General features: G+C 35.5%; 2 protein-coding genes across 4 annotated transcripts; both read left to right on the forward strand.

Moving 5' to 3' along the window:
• The first annotated feature begins 2,188 nt into the window (after positions 1-2,188).
• On the forward strand, positions 2,189-12,976 carry LOC123745794 (parafibromin). 2 transcript variants are annotated; one of them, XM_045726786.2, is made up of 12 exons: positions 2,189-2,347; positions 3,512-3,617; positions 3,995-4,114; positions 4,358-4,500; positions 5,087-5,303; positions 5,740-5,905; positions 6,640-6,761; positions 7,137-7,252; positions 7,715-7,944; positions 8,299-8,440; positions 10,225-10,274; positions 11,036-12,976. In XM_045726786.2, the coding sequence occupies exons 1-11, from the start codon at positions 2,217-2,219 to the stop codon at positions 10,259-10,261; spliced, it is 1,530 nt and encodes a 509-aa protein (XP_045582742.1). In that variant the 5' UTR covers positions 2,189-2,216; the 3' UTR covers positions 10,262-10,274; positions 11,036-12,976. The 2 variants fall into 2 exon arrangements, with proteins under 2 accessions (XP_045582742.1, XP_045582743.1); XM_045726787.2 differs by lacking the exon at positions 10,225-10,274 and having other exon boundaries at positions 11,036-11,220.
• A 3,202-nt stretch (positions 12,977-16,178) lies between these two features.
• Positions 16,179-23,056, forward strand: Ppt1 (Palmitoyl-protein thioesterase 1). Of its 2 annotated transcripts, none has more exons than XM_045726784.2 (7): positions 16,179-16,319; positions 17,888-17,997; positions 18,923-19,050; positions 19,826-19,981; positions 21,571-21,676; positions 22,114-22,284; positions 22,792-23,056. In XM_045726784.2, the coding sequence occupies exons 1-7, from the start codon at positions 16,223-16,225 to the stop codon at positions 22,915-22,917; spliced, it is 894 nt and encodes a 297-aa protein (XP_045582740.1). In that variant the 5' UTR covers positions 16,179-16,222; the 3' UTR covers positions 22,918-23,056. The 2 variants fall into 2 exon arrangements, with proteins under 2 accessions (XP_045582740.1, XP_045582739.1); XM_045726783.2 differs by lacking the exon at positions 19,826-19,981 and adding an exon at positions 20,570-20,734.
• The last annotated feature ends 2,546 nt before the right edge of the window (positions 23,057-25,602 follow it).

Raw genomic sequence — 25,602 nt, forward strand, 5'->3', positions numbered from 1 at the left:
GACACCTGGTGTAGTTCTTCAGTTATATCTTGCTCTGGTTAGGCTCCCATTTAGATTGTGCAGTTCAGTTTTGGTCGCCGTACTATAGAGTGGATATAAATTTACTTGAACGTGTCCAGCGTAGGATGACAAAGTTATTTCCCCAAATTAGAAATCTTTCATATGAAGAAAGATTAACAAAGCTTAAATTGCATTCACTGGAAAGGCGAAGAGTTAAGGGGTGACATGATAGAGGTTTACAAGTGGATGAATGGACATAAGGGGGATATTAATAGGGTATTAAAAGTATCAACACAAGACAGAACACGAAACAATGGGTATAAATTGAATAAGTTTAGATTTAGGAAAGACTTGGGTAAATACTGGTTCGGTAACAGGGTTGTTGATTTGTGGAACCAATTACCACGTAACGTGGTGGAGGTGGGGTCCCTCAATTGTTTCAAGCGTGGCTTGAACATGTTTATGAATGGGATTGGGGGGTTATAGATAGGAGCTGCCTCGTATGGGCCAATAGGCCTTCTGCAGTTACCTTTATTCTTATGTTCTTAAGCGTGGGTTGGACATGTATATGAGTGGGATTGGGTGGTTATAGATAGGAGCTGCCTCGTATGGGCCAATAGGCCTTCTGCAGTTACCTTTATTCTTATGTTCTTAAGCGTGGGTTGGACATGTATATGAGTGGGATTGGGTAGTTATAGATAGGAGCTGCCTCTTATGAGCCAATAGGCCTTCTGCAGTTTCCTTTGTTCATATGTTCTTAAATAATTCTTGAAAATCTTCTGCTTCGTTACACAAACAAATCACACTAGCAAGATGCAGTTTAATGCTGATAAATGTAAAGTTTTGAGGCTAAGTAATGATAAAAGAGTTACAAGATATGAACTGGACGGTGTTGAGATTGCGAAGTCGATTGCGAAAGGGATCTGGGAGTTATGATTAGTAAGAATTTAATACCATAAGAACATAAGAACAAAGGTAACTGCAGAAGGCCCATTGGCCTATACTAGGAGCTCCTATTTATAAGAACATAGAACAAAGGCAACTGCAGAAGGCCTATTGGCCCATACGAGGCAGCTCCTATTTATAACCACACACAATCCCACTCATATACATGTCCAACCCACGCTTGAAACAATCGAGGGACTCCACCTCCACCACGTTACGCGGCAATTAGTTCCACAAATCAAGAATCCTGTTACCGAACCAGTATTTAACCAAGTCTTTCCTAAATCTAAACTTATCCAATTCATACCCATTGTTTCGTGTTCTGTCTTGTGTTGATACTTTTAATACCCTATTAATATCCCCCTTGTTATGTCCATTCATCTACTTGTAAACCTCTATCATGCCACCCCTAACTCTTCGCCTTTTCAGTGAATGCAATTTAAGCCTTGTCAATCTTTCTTCGTATAAAAGATTTCTAATTTTGGGAATTAACTTTGTCATCCTACGCTGGACACGTTCAAGTGAATTTATATCCATTCTATAGTACGGCGACCAAAACTGAACTGCATAATCTAAATGGGGCCTAACCAGAGCAAGATATAGCTAAAGAACAACACCAGGTGTCTTGTTAATAACGCTTCGATTAATATAAGTAGGATCCTATGCAGATAAAAGTAACGTGGCTGAAAAATGTTGACCAAACCACACACTAGAAATTGAAGGGACGAAGATGTTGCATTATCAAATTGATTGTGTAAGTGTAAGTTTCAAGTGTAAGTTAGACCTATATATATGAATAAGATTGCGTGGATATAAATAGGCGCTGCCTCGTTACCTTCATTCTTATTTTCTTATGTTTTTAGGCCTTCTGAATTTTCCTTATGCCTATTACTCGTATATACGCCTCACCCTCCCTCCTCTCACCTGACTTTCTTGCCTAATATATATCTGACGACTTTTAATTCACGTGTCAGACAGACTGTATTTTCAGATCTGTATCTAAGGAACAATTATTTTATATACCCGAAAGCGGTTCGAGTTTATAAAATAGTATAAATAACAGTGAAAGCCGTTCACGACGCGTCGGACAGACTGTATTTTTAGATCTGTTTCTAAGGAACAATTATCTTATAAACCCGAAAGCAATCCTTGACTTCATTCTAAAGCACCATACAGAATTTTATCAGTGACAAAAAGTGAAATCAAATTTTTGATCATTTGTGCGTAGTGTTAGGAATAGTTTGGGCCCGAGGTCCCTCAGTGTTGTCAATATGGCGGATCCGCTGAGTATCCTCCGCCAATATAATGTCAATAAGAAGGAGATAATTACCAAAGGTGACAACATAATCTTCGGAGAATTCTCATGGCCGAAGACTGTGAAAACTAATTACTTGGTTTACGGGTAAGTATGTGTTCCCTGGTGGAAGGAAAAGGTGTTGTTTACTCTGGCCTTCAGTGGGGTCTAGATGCCGTCTTGACTTTTATTATATTTGATAAGCTGATTTGTCTGTATTCTCGACCTATTTCCTATAATACGGTGATTATACAGGTAGATTAACGAATTTGTCCCATTACTTCGTCAATTGTTAATAGTTTTATCTTACTGTAGACGAGTGTATGGCCAGCATCCCTCCACGCTAAACATTTGTTTATATTGTAATTACTTTCCTTTATCTATCTTTACTAAGCTTTATCTAACAAACCTTCAGCTATGTTGTTAGTGCAGACAGACGGATCCATACTAGTGGGGATGTTTTAAAGTATGAAGGTTTTTATCTAGGATTTCCTATTGTTGTAGTGATTGAAGATCAGAGTTGTTTACTGAGGAAGGAAGAATGTCTCTTAAGCCGAGGCAAACTGGTAGTTTAAGATGAGATTTTAGGAGAAGAATACAGAACTATGAATACATAGATTTTGGCAGGTAGTCGTGTATTTATATTTAAGATAGTTTATATTTCTAGATTGTCTATTTATGTCTAGGTTATATGTATTTTGAAGTATAGGTAAGGAAAGTGATTTGATGGTAATTCATTCTTGGGGGAACAGGCAGCCAGATTGTATTCATAGACATTAGGCTTATATCAAGGTCTTTCACCCCACCCCCAGTCAAATTACTGACCCCGCTCTGGATCCAACCCCACAACAAAATGACTGAGTTAGGTTGACTGTTCTCATACGATATATTGTTATGTAAGACAGTACAGTAGTACTAAGTTTGCTTCACTGAATTTCAGTATGTGCTTTCTTCAAATTTTATTTAATTATATATGTTGACCAATCCACACACTAGAAAATGAAGGGATGACGACATTTCGGTACATCCTGGACCATTCTCAAGTCGATTGTATCGATTGATTCAAGACGAATTAATTATGTAGTATTGAATAGCGTAAATTAGTGCATTGGCTATACTGTATTGAAAATTTAAGATTATATTGCTTGAATTGACCTTTGTGATTAAATATATCATGGCTATTTTTCATATGATAAAATCTAATACTGTAGAAATTGCTAGAAATCATTCTTTATAGATTGTTGCTTGAATAAATGATTCTTCTCATTACAGTTCCGGTAAAGATGGAGCTCCCAAGGATTACTACACCCTGGAATGTCTGCTCTTCCTTCTCAAGCATGTCAGCCTTACACATCCTTCATATGTCCGAAAGGCCGCGGTAAGTTCTGCACGCACAATTTTCAATGTTATTGACTTATGTAATGCAAGAATAATGATCATCATTAATGCAGGATTAATGATTTAGTTCCCATGGCGAAGTGGTAAAACACTCGCCCTGCGCTTTGGTCTGGGTTCATTTCCTGGCTGGGGAGGATTGACCGGGTGCCAATCTTTAATTGTAAACTTAACTATGTTTGCCCAGCAGTGCATGTCTGTTAAACAATTTGGCAGGTCGTATTCCGAGGAAAATTAGGATCAGGGACCTAGCTCGAAATGCTTTGAGTGCTAGTGGCTTTATATAAATAAAAAAAATTAAATGAAAATTCAATACAATATATTCAGATCTTAAAATAGTCAAAATTGTCATTTCTACAGGCCGAGAATATCCCTGTGGTACGGCGACCAGATCGTAAAGAACTTTTGGCCTACCTGAATGGAGAAACGTCAACCTCTACAGCTATTGATAAATCTGCACCTTTGGAAATTCCCACACAGGTTGGTACTCTGTTGCTTATTTTGATTATACTGTAATGAGATTTAGATAGGTTGAGGCCATTTCAACTTGTATATTTTCACTAAGATTGTGGAAATTAATAAGAGATTAATTATTAATAAGAACTTAACAAAATGACGGCTGAAAATGCTATTTAGTTAGATTTATACATGCTTTATTTGGACGTTATGCTTTAGCCTCGATGTACAGTATTCCAAAATTTATATCATGGATTCTTATTGCAGGTGAAGCGAACACTGGAGGATGCATCAGACATTACAGCCAAGAAGCCACGTTATGATGACAGCGATGTACAGAAAATTAAGGAGCATCTTGCTCTTCGCTTTGATGTTCCAAAGAAGTCTTCCATTGTCAGCAATATTGATAGGTACAGTAGCAGTATTATGTTATGAATATTAAAGCATCGAATTATGTTATGAATATTAAAGCATCGAATGCAGTACAGTAATATTAGAATGTAGGTGTGACTGATATGCACACCGAAGATTCTATGGGATACTTCAGTCACATAATTTACTGCTATCTGAGGGCTATAATACAAATTCATGGAATTAGCAATTATTCATTGAAATATTAAAGCATCGAATGAACAAATCCACAAGGGCCGTGATGAGGATTCGAGCCTGTGTCCGGGAGCATCCCAGACAATGCCCTAATCGACTGAGCTATCGAATCCTCGTCACGGTCCTTGTGGATTTGTTCATTTGATGCATCACGTTAGTGTGATCTCTGTGTGTGATTAAAGCATTGATTTTGACTGTGATCTGGGATTAATTATCATTAAGGAAACAAATTTAAATATTTTAACATTGTGAAATACCAGTCACTTGGCACTTGTGTGATGGATTAGGAAAGTAACATCATCGTGCAGCCATCTAAACCTGGAATCAGATGCTCGGTTTGTAAAGATGTTTTGAGTTCTATAATTTTAATTTGATAATTTAATTTTACAGGTCCTTGTCTGAAGCAATGTCAATTGAAAAAATTGCCGCCATCAAAGCAAAACGTTTGGCTGTCAAGAGAACAATGATTAAGGAGGATGATGATGACTTTGGCCTGGGTACAGACTTGCGTAGTATGCTAGAGTTTGACATTGATGTCACCAAAGATATTACTACAAAGGAACGTCAGTGGAGAACAAGAACAACTATTCTTCAGAGTTCGGGTAAAGTAAGTATTGTGCGCTTTATATTGTTAACCCATGATAATGTAAGATGTATACTGTAATGTTGAGTGTGTGTAAGGAGTTAATGTGAAGAAGTATTAAACTTAATTGTAATGAAGTAACTAAAACTTTCTTTTTGGCATGAAATATACAGAGAAGAAAAGGTGAAGTATATAGAGTATAGTAAGAGTGGGTAAAGTTATTAATCAAGATGTGACTAGGCTGTGGTACATAACATTTATGTCCCATTTGGATATTTATTGAACTTCACCATTTCTTTTTGAAATCACACTTTCGGCAAAATTAAGCGGTTTTAAAAAATGTTATAAAGTATCGAACAAATATGATTGCATTGAAACATTTGAAAAATAATCCTAATAAAACTATTAGTTGAGCAATTGGAGTGTTGAAACAAGATTATAATTATAAAATTGTCCTCAGCAATTTGCAACAAGCATAATGGGGCTTCTCAAGTCAATCAAGGCCCGTGAGGAGGGTCGTCTGAGATCAACGGCTCCAAATCCTGTGCCAACACCAGTCTCTAGAGTGCCACAACAGCCTGCCGGTTACTCCCGTTACGACCAGGAAAGGTTTAAGGGCAAAGAAGGTAAGTTATTTTGCAAATGTTAACAAGTTAAAGGCCTGGCACAGTGCTTCACACAGTTTGTCAGGTTAAGCACAGTTGGGTCAGATCCGTAACTGAATGAGTGGCTACATGGACATCCTTGTCTTTGGTTAGGAGGACCTAAATAGGCCTAACATTCTTATCTGACTAATAGTATGCTAAATCATACCATATGTTTTTAATCTTAATTATTAAAAAAAATTGACTCGAGTGTCATATACTGTACTTTTCAGGAATTACAGTACAGGTGAATGGAATAGTATACTCTGTTGTTTAAGCTACATGCTGGATTAGAATGTTTGAACCTCAGTTGAATTATTTTAAGTGTTATCTGACTAATAGTATGCTAAATCATACCATATGTTTTTAATCTTAATTATTAAAAAAAAATTGACTCGAGTGTCATATACTGTACTTTTCAGGAATTACAGTACAGGTGAATGGAATAGTATACTCTGTTGTTTAAGCTACATGCTGGATTAGAATGTTTGAACCTCAGTTGAATTATTTTAAGTGTGGTTCATTCTAGTGGGGTCCCACTATATTATGATTCCAACAGTCCATCATGAGCAAAAATATTCACTTCCATGATATGTATTATGTTTTCATGTGCTTTAATGAAAACACATAATATACAGTCAGTCAGATGGTTAAATTCATTAGGCAATTGAGTAAAAATTGTAAAAACTTACTGATCACGGAATTTTATTTTTCAGAAACTGAGGGCTTCAAAATTGATACAATGCGTACCTATCACGGTCTGTCTCTGAAGAGTGTGACGGAAGGCAGCCAGAGTCACAAGATGGCTCCACAGCCCGATCTTGCTCCCCAGACTAAGGTTTGTTGTGATGCAAGTTATCTTTATCATGATATTATCTTTATATATCATGATTATATCTATATTATATCATGATTATATCTATATTATCATGATTTATCTTTATCATGATATTTCTGTTCCTAGACGTAAATATGCATTATTTCAGAAGTAAAAATTCATTTTGTATTTAGGACAAATGAAATGATAATTTCATGTGTCGCATTTGAAACTGAAGTGCCAGAAGTTTTGGTACATGTCGTCAAAAAGTTAATACTGTACTGTACTTTCAATTGCTGTGATATATTTGTTTTATTTTTGGTAATAGTTGTTGAGGGCATTAATTTATATTTTTATATGGATTTTGCTAATTTTGATGATAATTGATAATTCCAGCCTATACCTGGTCAGCAAATGAAGAAGCCATCGCGTACCCCCATCATAATTGTCCCCAGCTCTCCTTCGTCGCTAATCACAATGCTCAATGCAAAGGATCTACTGCAAGATATGAAGTAAGTTGAATTGATGGAATATTTTTAATTGAGAGAAAGGATGTGTTGTGTTCATAAATAGTTATAATGTATTGAGCTAAGTGAGTTACAGGTATAGACTTTTTCCCACTCTTCCAAACCTTATGTTGTATAAATGAATTACTAGAAATAATTCCACACTTTGAGTATTTCATTATTTCTTCAAATTAACTTTCTTCAACTTCCTTATTTATACAACTTTAATTCTGGCAAGCTTTTCTACAATATGCTTCTTGTCAGTCAACTTTCTTCCAGCATTCGTTTTAATTCAGCAGGTGTCACTTCATTCACTTTACTTTTGCATGTGTTTATCCACTTACAGTCAAGCATGTTGTGTTCTGTGAAGCTGTGATTTGTTTTCTTGCCTTTCAGGATTGTATGGATTTTTTACTTGCTATTTTTTGAATCTGGAATGGGTTTGCTTAAATATTTGTGTTCTTCCAGATTCGTCTCTAATGAAGAAAAACGACAGCAAGGCACCAAACGTGAAACGGAGATCCTCATCCAACGCCCCAAAGCTGGGGGTCTCACTGTACCATATCGTGTCACAGATAATCCATCCAAGTTGAACTATGCTGAATGGGATCGAGTTGTAGCAGTATTTGCCATGGGTCCAGCATGGCAGTTCAAGGGCTGGCCCCATGATGGCAATCCAGTAGAGATCTTCAATAGAAGTAAGTTGTATAATAGGCTCATGCAGGGAAAAATCTTTCTTGGGACTTCAGCATTATTTATAACAAAAAATCACTTGGACTCTTATTTAGAATTTTGTTTCAAATTGTCAAAAACAGTTTTTAATATACAAGTTTTCTTACTAGCTTGTTCCTGACAGAAATACAGTAATTGTTTTTAATGATGTACATTATATGTTTTTCTTGCCGAAATATGCGGTTATTCTAACTTTCTCTGTTGCTGTACATTTTTTTTATGGTAAAAGGGCCCAGTTGTTTCAAACTAATTTGAATTTGTTTATCTAATATTGTATAAGGTTAGTCAACATGTTGCTAATAGAAGAAATTTTTTTGCAGTTTGTGCTTTTCATATTAAGTTTGAGGAAATGAAATTAGACAACAACATTTCTAAGTGGGCTGTGCACATCATCGGCTTGAGCCGCGTTCGTCGACATTTAGACAGAGCTAGATTCTTGGAGTTTTGGGAAAAACTCGATAGGTAAGTGTACTTAAAATAATTGCAAGATCTTCTTTTATGTTTTAGTGAATGTGTAGTGTGATTAAAATGCATTATTGACTAGCTGTATAATCGTGCATCACATGATTATACAGTTCAGTCTTTAAATAGTGGAATGATTTTACTAATCAAATGGTTTTTGAAAATCATGAAAAGAATATGAAGTTTTTAGGAGAGCCATGACAAAATTGGACCGACTCAGCATATTGAGTTCTAACCAGTTGTATTTTTTCTATTCTTGCACTTTAACACTCTTGTGTTCCAATGATCAACACATCATTCAGTTCAAAATATCCTTAAATGTTTTAACTGACCATTGTTTATGCATCATGATGATGCACACTCTCCATGCACTTGACGGTAGTTGATCGTCTTGCTACAAAAGTGTCTCTCTGTTTATGGAAGATTTAGTTGGTGTGAGAATTAGATGATTCTGAATGGTGTGAAACAGAATGGCAGTTCTCATTGTCAGAGAACAAGAAGCAATTAAAAGAAAACTTGGAGAAACTAGAAAGGACAAATGAAGGTAGAAATAGGCATTGAGTGAAGTCCTTTTTAAGTAAGGCACACAGTTGCTATTGTTTTCTGGATGAGCTAAACAATGGCCCGCTGTAGCTCACTGTAGCCATAACTCACTCGGATAAGGCAACATACGAGTCATGTTGGTCTTGGGAGTCTTTAATTGTCTATCCGAGACCTGAGCCAGAACCTGGTTCCTTTTCACCACAGGGTGAAAAGCAGGGTGGTGTATCAGAGATTCTATTCAATTTGTAATCGAGAGAACTGAAAAAAATGACGTTTGAAAACTTGGTTGATTGATAAGTTATAGTATGTTATATACTAATATTAATGTTTTAGTATTTTGTTTAAAATCTTTTTATCAAGATATAGTAATGTTTATTAATATTAGATTGATTCATGTTTGATGTTCGTCGTAGAATTTTAGTGTGGGGTTCTTAATAGTGAGATTGATACCATAGCTCAATTTATTTTAATGTTAATTATTATTATTATACACCTGTTTGTTTTCTTTATTTACTAAAACAGTCACCCAAGATGGAAAATATTCATTTTGCTCTTATGTTGCAGGGAAGCTTTGCCTTAATATTCTCCAAATGATTGTGTATAATTATCTTTATATACTATTAAAATGTTAGGAATTATCCATGCATGCATTGTGAGCTGTAAAATGTCTTTATTGAATAGTTGTAATTATTGCACCAGCCTTTCCCCTCTTTTTTTTTCCCTCCTCTTTGCACACTCCCTCGATATTCCTCTCTTCTTTTTGCCTTTCTGTTCCTCCTTTGCATTCCTAGTCCCCATTTTGCCTCCTCCCTTTTGTCTTCTACCTTTTACCGATACTTCCTCTCGCTAATTGTTCACTTCTTTTAAGCCTATTAAATATTAGATTATAACTAAACTTTCACGTTCTTTACTCTCACTTTAACTAAAATTGTTGTCTATTGTTTTTATACTACAATCTACCTGTGATATATAGGCATAGAGCATAGCTCCAGTGACAAGCTTCCTTGGGACAGCATATTATTAAGTTTTTGTATTCCTTTTTTCGTGTATAATGCCCTGATTGCACTTCAAATGATTATTTTGCATTTGCTTTCCATCATAAGGTGACTTCTAAGTTAAATGTTTCCTTCAATGTAGTGTGATTATTTCTGACATTAACATGATCCTAACTTAAGTCCTAGAAGTATTAGCTCCTTGTCCTGCTGATTCATTAACCGTTTGTTTGCATTGAAACCTTACAGATACATACAGTTGAAGAAACCACACCTACGATCTTAAGCAGCACAGTGTGGTGAGTCTACGTCATCACCACATGCCATTAACTTGGTTATTTCTTGTTTTGGGGGGCAGGTTTTTTTAAATAAATACTTTAGTGTATATGTAAGTGTTTTGTTAAACTTGATCTGTTAAAGAGATTCATCTAGTTTCTCAACATGGTCAAATTTGTCACAAAATTTGGGCTATCAAAACTACATAAATTGAATCATAGGTAATTTAGTTGGAAAAATAAATTTTGTACATCTTTTCAAAATTTATATAGTAATTTTTAAAGCATATTTAGTGCAGAGGGAAGAAAAATAACATTTTGTAAACATGTTTATTTTGTATTAAATTCAAGAGTCAGAATTATAGAGGCATTACCGATATATATTATTGTCATATTTGTGAGACAAATGTTGTCAAAGATACAGCACTACCTTAAATTTAATAACTGCTGCATATAACATACATTGGTTTGGTCATCATATCTTCAGCCACTCTATTGTGATTCGTTGTCTCGATACAAGATTTTCGACATCGCTTGTTAATAAAATGTGTTTTTTATAATATTTTAAACACAGCTTGTAGGTTTTTAAATTATTATTATGGTCCTGATTACAGTAATTGCTTAAATTTTGTCCTATTTTGCTTTTGAGTATCTTGTGCTTCACATAATTTTAATACATGGATTTTTGTTCGTTTTACAAGTAGTTTTCATTAATGTGTTTTATTATTAATATTGTTCTATGTTAAATCAATTACAAAAAACTTAATTTAACACTTGTTTTACAGGTTCATATTGTTCAACAAGTCTCACCTGCGATGGTAGTGTGTCCGTTGGTCGGGCAGCCTCGTATACCAGTGATGGAGCTGCACCCTTACAACAATAATCTTCTTTTATCACTCGTATTTATTTGAAAATTCTAACAAAGAAAAAATGATTTGTTATATTTCAGTTCTTTATTAAGTACAGAATAATTATTTTTATATTTCTTGCAAGTTTTGTAATGTATAAAAATAAATGCATACAGCTGTTTTTAACGGATTATTGTGACTCTGGAGCAGCTGTTTTAAAGCTGTAAATTATCCATAAATTATAAAAGCTCATGTTATCCAGGACTTCAATTAAACATATATCATGTACTTTGCTTTCATTTGAAATTCTATGTACCGTAACTCTCACCTCCAAGAAACTGTGTATTTCAACTTATAATAGCTGGTTACCTCTTTACTATTTGCCACTTAAAGTAAGACACTTTAATGTCATAAAAAACATTCAGATTCATTAAAGCACTCCAGTTTTGTTTTTTGTTTCTCTAGGTTTTATAATATCAGCTCTGTAGGTCTGTTTAAACAAGTCAAACCTGGATTTAAATGATGTTTACACTTCAAAGATTGGTTGTTAATATTTTGCAATAACTGATTAAATGTTAAGATTATTGCAAATGTGTTGCAATTAAAGTTAAAAGATGTTTTTGGTCTATGTGAAATATTGAGACGGCAACTATCGCTTCTCGGCTGTCTCTATGCATTGTTTCTCAATAAAATTCTCAGCGATTCAGACTGTTTTAATATAGATAAACTTACGAATTCTGCTCGGGGTATTGGCCTCTTGAGTAATATCTAGACATTTTGTATCCAATTATGCCGTGATATTTAGCTATATAGTAGCTAGCACTTATTTTGATTATTTGAGAATCTCAAATTTATTTGAGATTAGAATGCATTTGAATGCTTACAAATTTATTTGTTTATTATTTATTTATGCCTTGTATATAAGTTAATTGGTAGCCCTTGCTCAAGGTTAGTGATGCTTCAAGATCTGACAGGCCTCACTTGAAGGTTAACACTGATAGATTCAGCAAGGAGGTGCTTCAATATAATTATTCAAATCCAAATTAAACTATGATGTGCCATTCAACTGTAGTGCATTATAGAGGGATCCCAGTGTGCGCGGGTGTTGGTTGTTGTGTGATTTTGTTTTGTTTGTTTATATCGGTCTATATTGTAATTTGTAAAAATAAAGGATATCCCAAGACAAAAATATAAGCATGTTGCCAATGCATGGTATGTAAATAATTTATGGAAATTATGTCGAGATAATATTTGTTTATAAATGTTGGTGCTGAAGAAATGTTTCCATAAATGTAAAGTCCAAAATATTTTGCACTTCTACTATAAACCAATTTGTCATAATACAGAAATGAAAGATTAAGTAAGGTATTGTCTACTTTATTTAGTGGCTGCAAAAGTTAGTTTCTTGGAGGTGGGAACACTAAAAATATTCATTTCTGTATTCTGTTAGGTCACTATCTCTGCTTGCATTTGTTACTGTATTTCTTGAATGCAGTTGTAGAACAAGCATCAAAACAGAGAGATAGAGAAACAAAAAAATAAAATATATATATATAGTAGGGGATAATCTGTTGGTCCCATGAAGTATTCATATTGTTTATAGGAGTATATATCGGTATCTATCATTGTATGTACATGTTGGGACAGTACTCACAAATTGGTGTACAATTTTTCCCCCCCCCCCCCCCCGTTTGTTTTGATTTGACTATTGGCTGCAGATATGCAGCTGGAAGTTCTTATTTGTTAATATGCAGTGGTGCCCCACTTCATAATATGAAAATGGACAGTTCAATAATGTGTAAATAGTTTTATAGGATATACAGTTTTGATTTAGCAACTTGTCAAACATATTGTAATTAAATTAAATATAAAAGACCATGTGGTGCTTATTTTCACCTGGGAATAATTGTTTTATGCCAATATTTTAAAGGTGTATAAGACAAGGAAGATATATGTATAATTAAACCTTCATATCACACAAAAAAACTAGTTCATTTAAAATCAAATAATGTAATATATAATTTATTATTGGCCTTCTTTATTAGAAGTGGTAGATGGACACGACAAAATTACAGCAATAGAAATTAACATAATGAGAAGCATATTGTATGTGGTGTTAGAAGAATTAAGACGAAATTTTTATGGAAGGATGTGTGCAGATGTTGATGGAACTATAAGGTTGAGGAAAGGGTTCTGATCATACTAAATGGAGACTTACTTCGGTGATTGGCATCCTTGGTGATATTTAGCGCCCTCTGATTATTTTGCGTCTTTGATGGTGCTACATAGCCTTCCCGGTTTGGTGCCTTCTTTTGATAATTACTTACTTACTTACTTCGGTGAACTTCAATATAGAAAGACAGGAAAGCAAATATGGTAATTCTTGCTTACCAATATGGTAAGCAAGAATGGAATAATTGAGCACTAAGAGTGCTCAATTATTCATGTAGTAGGAAAGTGGCTAGGTGGCAGTGTGTGAATGAGTCAGTTTAAAAGAAGTATTTTTTTTTTTTAACTTATTTGTCAAAACCTTTAGCCTTCTCAGTACATATTTCCCAACACAAGTCTTAAGTTTACATGTATTGTGCTAAGTTGTGGAGATTTGCTTTCTCCACAAGACAATAATGGTTTACCCTTTTTGGTAAAACTTTTGTTATTTTTTCCTGTAAGGCAATGTGAATTTTCTTTCTGTTAATTTTAAGTTTTCTAATTCCATCTCCAGTAGGGCATGTGGGGTTATTCTTCTATGAGTTAGCCATACTCATAAACCACACTCATCATTGCCATCATATGCTTCTAAAACAAAGAAGAATAAAGTGGAGATATTATCCAGTGTGGCAATATAAGCAGAGCAGGATGACATTCCAACACATGAAGTGGCATGGTATGATGGTACAGTATTCATGACAACATTCCTGCTGTGATGAATACATTTGGCACTAGGCATCTCAGAAATGATATGGTCAATACATGAAATATTTGGTTGGCATAGGTCTATGTTAGGTTTTCTAGTTCATGCCACCAACCTTGGGGATTTTTTGTTTTCTACAACCATTGATAAAGCATGAGAACCCCACAGATGTGAATGTGACCTTGTCTAGAGCCTTGCTTTATATAGACTTTTATACCTTTGTACAACCTTATATTAAATTTCAAGATTGAAATAACAGAAGATATTAATGAAGAGAGACCAGTTTCTACATAAAAGGTGATTTAAGTTAGTCATGTATTTTATTTATTTGCTTATTACTATATTGGTAAACTCGTCTCTCATCTGGTGTGGAAAAATGTAAGCTTGATAAAAAGCGATAGCATAAGGAAGATAACAAGCTTGTTGTGGGAACAGCACACCACAAGGAAAATCCTGATTTTCAGGATGATTGTAAATTTTGCTTTTCCACTTCAAGTCATGTGTTCTTAAATAAAATCTTTGTATGTAAGAATCCAATTCCTTTAACATCACACATATTTCCTCTCACATACTGATACACTGAACGATTTTTAGGAATTTTTTTAGTATTCTGTGGCCGACACACAACCGACTTGAGAATGGTCCAGGACGGACCGAAACGTCGTCGTGCCTTCACTTTCTAGTGTGTGGTTTGGTCAACATAGTTCAGCCACGTTATTATGACTCATCGTCTGCATTCTGTGACCTATTTTGCTATATTGTATTTACCTGAATTTACCTGAGAATCACCTCGAGTGGCCTTAACAGTGTCCCTTATTGGGGACACTCGAGAAGGTGACCTTAAAATGTCAATAAGCACAGGGGAGGGGAGGGGGAGTAAGGAGTCAGCACTGGGAGCAGGGTGTCAGCACAGGGGAGGGGGGGGGGGAAGGTGTATGCACAGGTATGCTCTCATTGTTTGCTGATGATGCAAAAATTATGAGGAGGATTAAGACAGAGGAAGATAGTATGAGGCTACAAGATGACCTAAACAAACTCAACCCAAGTAAGGTAATGAAACTAGGGAAAGAAAATAGAAGGCCAGACACAAGATTCAGAATGGGAGACGAAGTCCTTCATGAAACAGACTGAGAAAGATCTAGGAGATGATATGACACAAACTTATCTCCTGAAGCCCACTTAAAAAGAATAACATCGGCGGCATATGCCAGGCTGGCTAATATCAGAACTGCCTTCAGGAACCTGTGCAAGGAATCATTCAGAACCTTGTATATGTATACCACATATGTAAGACCAATCCTGGAGTATGCAGCCCCAGCATGGAACCCGTAACTTGTCAAGCACAAGACAAAGCTGGAAAACGTTCAGAGGTATGCCACTAGACTAGTTCCAGAACTAAGAGGCATGACTTACGAAGAAAGGCTGCGTGAAATGCACCTCACGACACTGGAAGACTGGGGGAGACATGATCACCACATACAAAATTCTTGGGGGGAATTGACAGGGGTAGACAAGGATGGATTATTTAACACGGATGATACTCGAACAAGGGGACACAGGTGGAAGCTGAGTACCCAAATGAGCCACAGGGACGTTAGAAGGAACTTTTTCAGTGTCAGAGTAGTTAACAAATGGAATGCATTAGGCAGTGATGTGGTGGAGGCTGACTCCATACACAGTTTCACGAACAATTACAAATTTTTATTCAGGTAGAGTACATACATACAAGGTTAGATACAAAAGTTGATGGTTTTAAAGATAGGGTTAGTACATACAATGCCTAAAGCCACTATTTCGTAAAGCGGTTTGGGCAGGAAAAACACTAAGACTAAAACTTAATACTAATTGAGATTAAAGTATAAATTGTGTTGAAAAAAAGAAGAAAAAATGGAAAAAGGGGGGGGGGGGAACATGGCAGAAAAAAAGCAAAAATACAATTAAGTCAACAAAACATCATTGTTTAACATAGAAGACATGGGTTATCTACACGTGTAGATATGACAGAGCCCAGTAGGCTCAGAAACCTGTTGATTGACAGTTGAGAGGCGGGACCAAAGAGCCAGAGCTCAACCCCCGCAAGCACAACTAGGTGAGAACAGTGGAAAGGGGAGGAGTCAGCGAGGGAAGGAGGTGGGAGGGAGAGCATCACCAGGGGAGGGAGGGAGGGGGTGAGAGGCTACATATACCGTGGGAAGGAGGCTGGGAGAGGTGGCATGATGGTGTGGTGGAGTGTGGTAGCTGCCCTGTGTGTCCTGGGGGGTGTCCTGCCTCAGGACCCCCCCACACCCGTCGTCATCTGGCATGGCATGGGTAAGACAAGGGGACTGGCATGGGTAATACAAGGGGGGGGGACTGGTGTGGGTAAGACAAGGGGTGACTGGTGTGGGTAAGACAAGGGGGACTGGCATGGGTAATACAAAGGGGGGGGGACTGGTGTGGGTAAGACAAGGGGGGTACTGGTATACCCTTGCCAGTATGCCGTATATATGGTATAGCATTGTCTTGGGCTGGAAGTTTGTTAGAATACAATGAATTCCCAATTGAAGGGTAAAGTGTTCAGTGTGCTCACCCATTCAATTATTGGCCAGACCAAACTGTTCTTACCCTGGCTGGCTGAGTGACGCACACATCATTCTGTGATAATGGTTACATTACTGTTTTATTCAAAGCTTTACACTACTAAGTTCATTGTCTAACCTTTTGATTGATGTTAGTTAACAATCTCACCTCTTTGACACAATTTGAACATTCTATATTGTAATCCAATATTGACTATAATTTGTATCGTGTTGAAAATGTGATCACCAAATTGGCACAAGTTTAGGTTAGGGTTATCAGAGTGCAAAATGTGCGAGATAACTCGGTCCCCCTCCATGTACAGTATTTCCCAAGGATCCCATAGATTTGCTTTATTTTGTGTATGGTTCCCCATTGCCAGGAAAAGGAACTTTGTTAGACTTATCGAGGCCCCACAATGCCAAAGACTGACCTTCCCCAGGATGCACCCCCACAACAGGTGCCTAATTCCTAGGTGCATATTTACTGCTAGGTGAAAGGAAACAACGAAATGTTTAACATCCTGCATGGGACTCTTTATTTATTATTTATTTATATACAAAAAGGTACATTGGGGATTAACAGAGAATATGGAAATTAAGTTGAATTTACATTCTTTATTTATTTATTATATATTTATTTATATATAAGAAGTTACATTGGGGGTTAAAAGAGAATATAGACAATAAGTTGAATTAACATTATTGTAAAGTCACTAGCACGCATAGCGTTTTGGGCAAATGTGTGTCTTGTCTTGAAAATGTCTTGTGTTGGAACACTTCTGCTGCAAGAATTTAACTTTACAGGAGTGAAATGAAGCTTATATAGTATATTACAGTTCAGTTAAATACAATTCTAAAGAATCACTGCATTTAAAGTTAGTTAAACTAACTAAATAAAGACAGTTACAATTCAAAGGGCAATTCTTCAAAAGGTCAGATGTAATACAAACAAGGAGCAATGGTTTCAAGCTCAAGAAGCCGCAATGTAGGACTGAGAACAGATGCTTTTTCACTCACAGGGTTATAAACCTGTGGAACTGCTTACCTGTAGGAGCCATAAATGGCAAAACTCAGTTAAATGTTAAAATTCAACTAGGTAAGATCATCAAGGCAAATAGGTGGGGGGGGGATTCGACAAGCTACCGGCTTCCTGTCCTCATCGAGGCCACTAGTGATAGTGCCCTCGACCTCCCTTTATCAGCTGGTATCAAAACATTGTGTATCTAGTTTTCCTTGCATTTTATTTCATTTTTTGTATAGGGGTTCTATGTCTGTACTGTAGTTGAAAAATTATTAAAATTTTATTGTTCCTTTTTATAGGTGACACATGCTGTTATTCCTTCAGCATGGGACGTATCAAGAAACTGGTGGAAGAACGGATCCCTGGGATCTATGTTAGGTCCCTCATGATTGGAAGTAATATCATTGCTGTGAGTAAATCGTAAACGTATGGACGTATCCTCCAGAATACTGTATTAACATTAATGAATGTATATTACCTCCAATGACCCATTTTTGCTATATTTTTTTTAGTTGGACTAATGTAGTATTGGTATGACTATGTATGATCCTATAAAAAATGAGGCATGTCAGAAAGTATTTATCTGTACAGTATATGTATATTTACCTGTATAGTGTATGAGTAGCATTACTGTGCATGAATTAACAAAAATGTCAGTGTATGAAAACCATGCAAGGAACTTGGAAGCAACTATTAAAATAGATTTTTGTCTTAGCAAAGATCATTAGATGCTCCCATAGACAGTTCCTATGATCCAACCTGGACTTGTATCACCCCACCAGGTCCTTGATATTTTTCTGCCTTTCGTGATACTGTACGTAAATCAAGATACTTGATACTAAATACGTAAATCAAGATACTTGATACAGTAAATCAAGATGTACAGTAAGATTTACTGTACATCTTGGCAAATGATCTCATGAAGTATCACGTGAAATGAGATAGTAGCAAGTCTTACTTAAACCAGCAATGAGCGTACTCACTCACTGTATTATAAAAATTAACAAACAACAAAATCCCCCTCCCTCCCTGTAAGCAAAAATTTTAAAGTACCATGAGCATCAATTATTACTCTAAAACTACTAAAGTCTAAAGTTAGACTTGCTTCTGAAGATGTGTGGCAGAACCTCTTGCAAGGATTTCCTGAAGGGTGACATAAATCCTGGGTGAATCATTTACAAGCATTCTATGGGAGCATAATAGAGGTCATGTTATGAAAAAAGTTAATTACACTCAGTTCTTTATTTTTATGTGTATTGTGAAATATACTGAGGACAACTCCTCTGATTGTCCTAATGCAGATTTATCCATACATTTTTATTTTATTTTGTCAGGATGAAGAGAACAGTTATTTGGGAAATGTAAATGAGCAAGTAGACGAGGTGTGCAAGAATTTAGCCAACGATACAGAGCTTCAGGGTGGATACCATGCTATGGGGTTCTCACAAGGAGGCCAGTTCCTGTGAGTCTTCAAATTTGCTGTCTTTCATTTTAAATATTTGTTGCCAATAATGAGAAGATCAATTGGGAGCACTGAGGTGACTCAAGGTAGCGATCAGGGTACTTCTAGCGATGCACCTTACCCCAGTACCATGACAAGGTATAAGTTACACAAACTAGGATTCCATTGAATCCACAGGAAGTCTGGCAGCTTCCACTGAAGCCAGTCCAAGTTTTACATATAACCCCCATGCACTCTGGTCAAGGTAAATTAGTTCACCAGTAAAGGAAGTTCATCACCCTTACACTACATAACTTATAACTACAGTCATAAATTGAAAAGAAATACACCCCCACACTTCCACAGTCATTTAGGAGTTAATTGATCTGTGATTATAAAATTATGATTAAATACTATACACAAATTATTAACAAACTTCGTACACCCAAAAAATGCCGATTTGATTCAAAACTAAAGTTAAAAGACATTACTGCAAGGGCTAAGATTGTGAAATGTCAATGGGTAGACCTTATATCATGGCAGGATCATTGTTGGAGCAGCAGCAGACTGGGTCCATGGAGTAATGAAAAGACATGGCTGAACAGACAAATTAGGAAGTTTATTTGGTGAGTAGGCAAAAGTTTTCTTTTCGTGAGCATTATGCATTTTTGGGGAGACAAGATCAGCATTTGTGTGGAGCGAGTATATTGTTTCCTCACTACATGTGAATCAAAACCACAAACAGAGAATGGCAAGCTTGTTTTATTGATAAATTTGACATTTTTAATCCACGTAGCCGTGCTGTGGCTCAGCGTTGTCCTGAACCAGCCATGCATAACCTTATCACATTTGGTGCCCAGCATCAAGGTGTGTTTGGCCTGCCCAACTGTTCTCCAGATGACTTGATCTGCGAGGAAGTACGACGCTTACTCGACATGGGAGCGTACATTAAGTAATGATGTAGCCTAAATTGAAGCTTATTGTTTGGGCTAAGGTTGAGAATGTGTGTGCCAGTGTTCAAAAAGATTGCTGGATTTAGTAAAAATCTATTGGTAATTTTAGTAAAAATCACAAATTGCCTGTGGTGGCGTGCTCTGTGTGTAGATAGATAATTTCTCCCAACTTATTTATATTACATGTGCAAATATGAATGTTGTATTTACCAATATTGTTTAACTCTTTTGTTGCAATAGTCTATAGCAGCTGCTTCATGATAAAACAGTGATAGGTGACCTCCATCGATGTACCTAGAAAAACATTCTCAAATCATGTAATGTTATATAAGGTCCTATGACTTTAAAAGCAGCCACTTGGATGTAATGTAAAAATCCATGAAATATTTAGACCAATTAACAGTTGAAATTACATGTAGCTGCTGCTACTTTGTGCTTTTGCATTGAGTTCAAACAATAAAATGTTTTTCAGCCCTAATTTTTTTTTGTCTGTGTATTATCTTTTTGTTGAATTGTTTGTTTCTGCTTTATAATGTATAGTCTTATAGTGCTTAGAGTTTGGTGGTGATGGTGTCAGTTGTGTGCAGGCGTGCGGTGGCGGAACGTTGTCCAAACCCTCCTATGAAGAATTTAATCACTTTTGGCGGGCAACATCAGGGTGTGTTTGGCTTGCCAACTTGTCCAGAAAGCCCACAGCAGTCTCGTACCTGTGAATATATTCGCAAGGTGCTGAATTATGGATCATATATACAGTAAGTATAAAAATACCTATATAAATGTATTATACAGTATATCGATCAGGGAACTGCACTGATAACTTGTACTCGTCATTCTGATGGATGTTCATCAACTTCATTCATTCATTCATCAAGTTAATTTATAGTACAGTATAGTTTTCAGACAAATGTACTTTACCATTGCTAATTAACCCTTTAAGGACAGCATTTTTCTAACCTGGTTAACAGCCCAGGACTGAATTTTTCAATTAATGCATATGAAACAAAATTATATGACCAATAGAACTGTGAATTAACAGCATTTAATATTTCAAATTTTTTAAAATGCACTTTTAAGTCAAATATCATAATTAGTAAAATTTATTTTTATTTTTGTTTCAAGTTATAAGTAAGATTTATAAGTAATAAATCTAAGACATTTTTGGAGGTACCCTACTCAATTGCTCCCTAAGGCAAGATCCTGCTAATGCCAGGGTAGAATTGCATGCAGTTACGGTAGGTTGGCAATCTGCACTGGGATGGTGGGGGACTTTTCAAGTTGTCTTGATACTTATCTTATATATACTTATCTTCATCTTTTCCATCTCTGCTCATATTTCCTCCCTCTCCTTCTGCACATATTTCCTTCCTCTCCTTTTACTGCATCTGCAATGTGTTCGATATCTTCCTTGTAATCGTTTTGCTTGTTGTCTTCATATGATGTGTCTGTGTTAGTGTTATAATAATGAAATATTTAGTTCATGGTTTATTTCATTCATTTTCAGTTTGAGAATATTTTATTTGGCTCTAAGAACTGTGCAAATAGAAAGCTATACATACTGTAAATTTTATCAAATATGTTCTTTATGCAGCTGGATCCAAAACTCCTTAGTGCAAGCACAGTACTGGCATGACCCTCTGCATGATGACGATTACCGCAACAAGTCCATTTTCCTGGCTGACATCAACAATGAGGAGGTCAGCTTTAGTTTATAATGTACAGAAATTACAATCATTTGAATAATATAAAATGTATACTTTCCTCCCACCGCTTTTGTTAAGTAATATGACAGTGGTTGGGCATCAGTCATAGCACTTTGCTGGTTGCTAGAGTTCATATGATAATTTTGTGGGAAAAATTATTACTACATAGAGGCCTATGTTAGTATTTATGATTTCCTTAAGACAAGTTTAACCCCATAGCACTGAAAGTCATTTTTTGTTGGGAAAAATAAAACCATTAATATTATGTGACGGTTGTGTGAATTTAGAACACTAAATAATGTTCTCTCTATCATTAAATTTGATGCCATTTTCCTTTTAAGTAACTAATATCCTTCAAGGGGTGACCTGAATATTTTGTATTGGGCATCTTGTATTAGAGTATTTGCATTAGATACACATTATACTTACAGGTACTGAATGTAGATTATCGTAATAACCTGAAAAAATTGGACAACTTTGTGATGGTGAAGTTCCTAGCAGACACTATGGTGGTGCCAGTAGAGAGTGAGTGGTTTGGTTTCTATACACCAGGCCAGGATGTGCAAGTTCTGCCACTCCAGCAGTCACAGATCTACTTGGAGGTTAGTGTACTTAGCAGTGGTCTAGTGTTCCATTATGATTTAGTTATAGTGTATAATGTTAGTCCGTGATGTTATTTGTTTAAACCTAAAAACTGTGCATTAGGGATCCTGGTGTTTACAATATTAATACACTGTATTCCAAAGTTTTATGTGATTATTAAATTGTATTTTGTTGAAGTACTGTGAATCAGTACTCAGTACTTCAATATAACATACACCATACAGTATATTAAATAATAATGTTTTTCCTGCCCGAAACACTTTGCGTAATAGTGGCTTTAGGCATTGTATGTACCAGCTCTATCTATAAGCCTAACAATTTTTGTAAAAATCTCTTGTATGTATGTACCTTACCTAAATAAACATTTATTTATTTATTTTATTAATATACTGTACTATAGCAAAGGTAGTTAATGAAAAAACTGTACATACATTTTGTTGTCAGTTCTTGTTGTCTTGAAATTACTAATATTCCTCAGACACTTTTCAAATAATAACATTTAACAGGATCGATTGGGACTAAAAGAGATGGACGAGGCTGGCAAACTGCATTTTCTCACCCAAGATGGCAACCATCTAGAGTTTACTGATGAATGGTTCCTCGAGGAGATTGTCGACAAGTTTGTTACCTAGATTGATAAGTGGTATATAGGAAAGACTACTGACATTATTCCAGCTTAAGGTGGATGGTTAAAACATAAAAACCAGGCTTTCTGTATTATTTTTATTATAGGCTTAAATTTGAACACCAATAAATTTTAGACAAATTTAATGTAGCAATTATTTTAAAGCAGTTACCCCTAATACCTAATGTTTCAAATGAGTCCTTTGGTATGTAATTATGAACTTGTCAATTAATAACACATTATTAAAAAAAAGGAAACCAATTATTGGAAGAAAACTAGGTTTTCTGTAGTTACCCATGAGGGAGCTCTCGTGGAGACTAAGGGCATTGCTCATCTATTATTAGTTGTATTATTTAGCTACACTTACAATGCAGCACCAAGAGGCATTGTTGTTATACCTGTTAACTGCACGAGAGCATCATTACCATCATAAAGATGTGCATTATTATTAGTCACAAAATCACAGGAGTTTTCTACACTTGATGTAGTTGTGTTTACCATTCTTGAACTATCCTGTGGAACTGATATTAATGTGGCAACTACTTAAGTTATTCCTCTAAAAATCTCACATTCCAAGAAAATTCTATCGCAATCAATCAAAAGTTTCCATTTATTTCTAATGGCATCCACAAACCTATGCTCAACCACTAATGATCTGTAAAAAAATTTCATAATTTCACCTTCATCACTATGTCCTACCTAACTCCACCAGCAGCACATAACAAGCATCCTCATCTCAAACTGTTATGACACGTTACAATTTCTAACATCCAAGTGCTTTAATCAATCTATTATCTGTACTTAATGTGTCTATTATACATTCAGGTCTGCCATTTTCTGCATCTCTTGTATTGGTTCTGTCTGGTAGAGTTGTTTTCGAGGGTTCCTTTTACTGTTATGTAGTTTTATATTGTTTGACACCTCTTCTGTTTCCATTCCCTAGTTTGGTTTTGTAGTTTTTTTGCCCAACTTCTGTTCTTGTTCCGAGTCTTTTCTTCTCGAAGTGGAGTGTGTGTGTGACATTTTGTGCTTGTGTCCATATTGTTCTTTTTCACTACATAGATATTTAAAAAAATTCTCCATACAAATAAATTTCCATTCATAAGACATGGCATGTAAGTAATTTATACAGTAGTTTCACATACATTTGCCTTTCAAACAAATCCAATGGTAATGAGCTTGCCTAATATCATTCTTGTTATTTAACTGTGCACAAGCAGAGCAGAACCTGTATTTACATATAAAACATGTGCTGTAATACCCTGTGTGCGAGTTCTTAACGTTGCATTGGATTTCTTTGCAAGGCTGCCATGGCTCCTTGTTTTACAATATTGGCTTATCTGCCACACTACAGTGCATGTTTATTGTAGCACTTTGGCTAGCCATTATTACTGAACCTAAATCACGCTTTCACTTTAAATTATTTGATTTATTGATTAAATTGCCTTTTTGACATAAAAATATGTGGGTGGCAAGATTTAGATTCATTGTTGGTCGGCATATCATTTGGCCTTATTGTATTCTGCATCCAAAATTTAGTTGCTAATTCTGCAGTGATTATGCTAGGATGGTCAGCTTGTTTGGTGAGTTTTCACTTTTCATTCCCTCATACTTTTTTGTTTTAAGATATGAGGATGATAGGACCTATCTATATTTTTTATTAAATTCTTACCAAATGTAATATGCAATTGGAATATACTGGCTTAGGAGGTGGAGCCACATTAAAGTAGATGGTGCCCTTTACTGTAGTATAAAAATATATATGACTAGATAGGCAGTTAAAAAAATTATAATTAATTTGCATACGAGCTTTTTGGCATATAAACCTTTGATAGACATCGCCATTGCACATAATATTATAATTGCCATGATTATTCCATATGTATACCTCCAAAATACTTAGCTTAAGTCCTTCATGTACTGTATTCACTGGTTATACTAACGCTGTAATGAGCACACTAGTTATGATAGTAGTACAATTATTGCTACTTCATGTACTGTACTTGCAATCCAAACCTTTTTATACAAAAAAATAAACCATTCTGGTATACAATTTAGTATATAGACATAAAGGCACATTTACATAACATGGAAGATTGAAGATTTATACAGTATATAAAATGCTATTTTGATGACTATATATTAACTCATATCTGAATTATAATCCCATAATTTCCAGATTTGTATTTATCTCGACTATACAGCATTACATATTTAGATCTAATTACAAGCACTATGTATCTCAAGTATTTTTCATGAAAATTTGAGTGTTGATTGAATTCTTAGTCTTAGTCCTTTTCTCTTGGGGTACAGTACATAGTATTGGTTGAAACTTTTGTGTGTGAAAACATTCGAGTGATATAAACAGGATGTTATTGGGATTATACATTTATATAAATATGTATTCATATACATATATATATATGTAGGTAGGTATGTATACATTCTTTTCAAGATCATATGTAACCATTTTGAAAACTCAAAAGGTTAAACTATCAAGATTTGTCAAATCTAAGATAAAATTGAATATATCACAAAATACATTTTTGGTGCTCTGATGCATATGGCAACCTTGATTTTGACCTGTCAGCTTATGTCAAACTGATGTTAGTGTTCGTCAGCAAATCATTACGATAGAAAAACTAAACACAACAGGCCCTTGTTTAAGAGTGTGGTAATATATTGTAGGGAT

This window comes from Procambarus clarkii, chromosome 88 (assembly GCF_040958095.1).
Source record: "Procambarus clarkii isolate CNS0578487 chromosome 88, FALCON_Pclarkii_2.0, whole genome shotgun sequence".
In the NCBI taxonomy this organism is placed as follows: domain Eukaryota; kingdom Metazoa; phylum Arthropoda; class Malacostraca; order Decapoda; family Cambaridae; genus Procambarus; species Procambarus clarkii.

What these genes read in the sequence shown, in the direction of transcription:
- LOC123745794 (XM_045726786.2), top strand. Translation starts at nt 2,217, where the DNA reads ATGGCGGATCCGCTGAGTATCCTCCGCCAATATAATGTCAATAAGAAG. An exon ending in CATATGTCCGAAAGGCCGCG is followed by an intron (nt 3,618 to 3,994) that starts GTAAGTTCTGCA and finishes TCATTTCTACAG; the next exon opens with GCCGAGAATATCCCTGTGGT. An exon ending in ATCTTGCTCCCCAGACTAAG is followed by an intron (nt 6,762 to 7,136) that starts GTTTGTTGTGAT and finishes TGATAATTCCAG; the next exon opens with CCTATACCTGGTCAGCAAAT.
- Ppt1 (XM_045726783.2), top strand. Translation starts at nt 16,223, where the DNA reads ATGATGGTGTGGTGGAGTGTGGTAGCTGCCCTGTGTGTCCTGGGGGGT. An exon ending in TTGGAAGTAATATCATTGCT is followed by an intron (nt 17,998 to 18,922) that starts GTGAGTAAATCG and finishes TTATTTTGTCAG; the next exon opens with GATGAAGAGAACAGTTATTT. An exon ending in AGTCACAGATCTACTTGGAG is followed by an intron (nt 22,285 to 22,791) that starts GTTAGTGTACTT and finishes AACATTTAACAG; the next exon opens with GATCGATTGGGACTAAAAGA.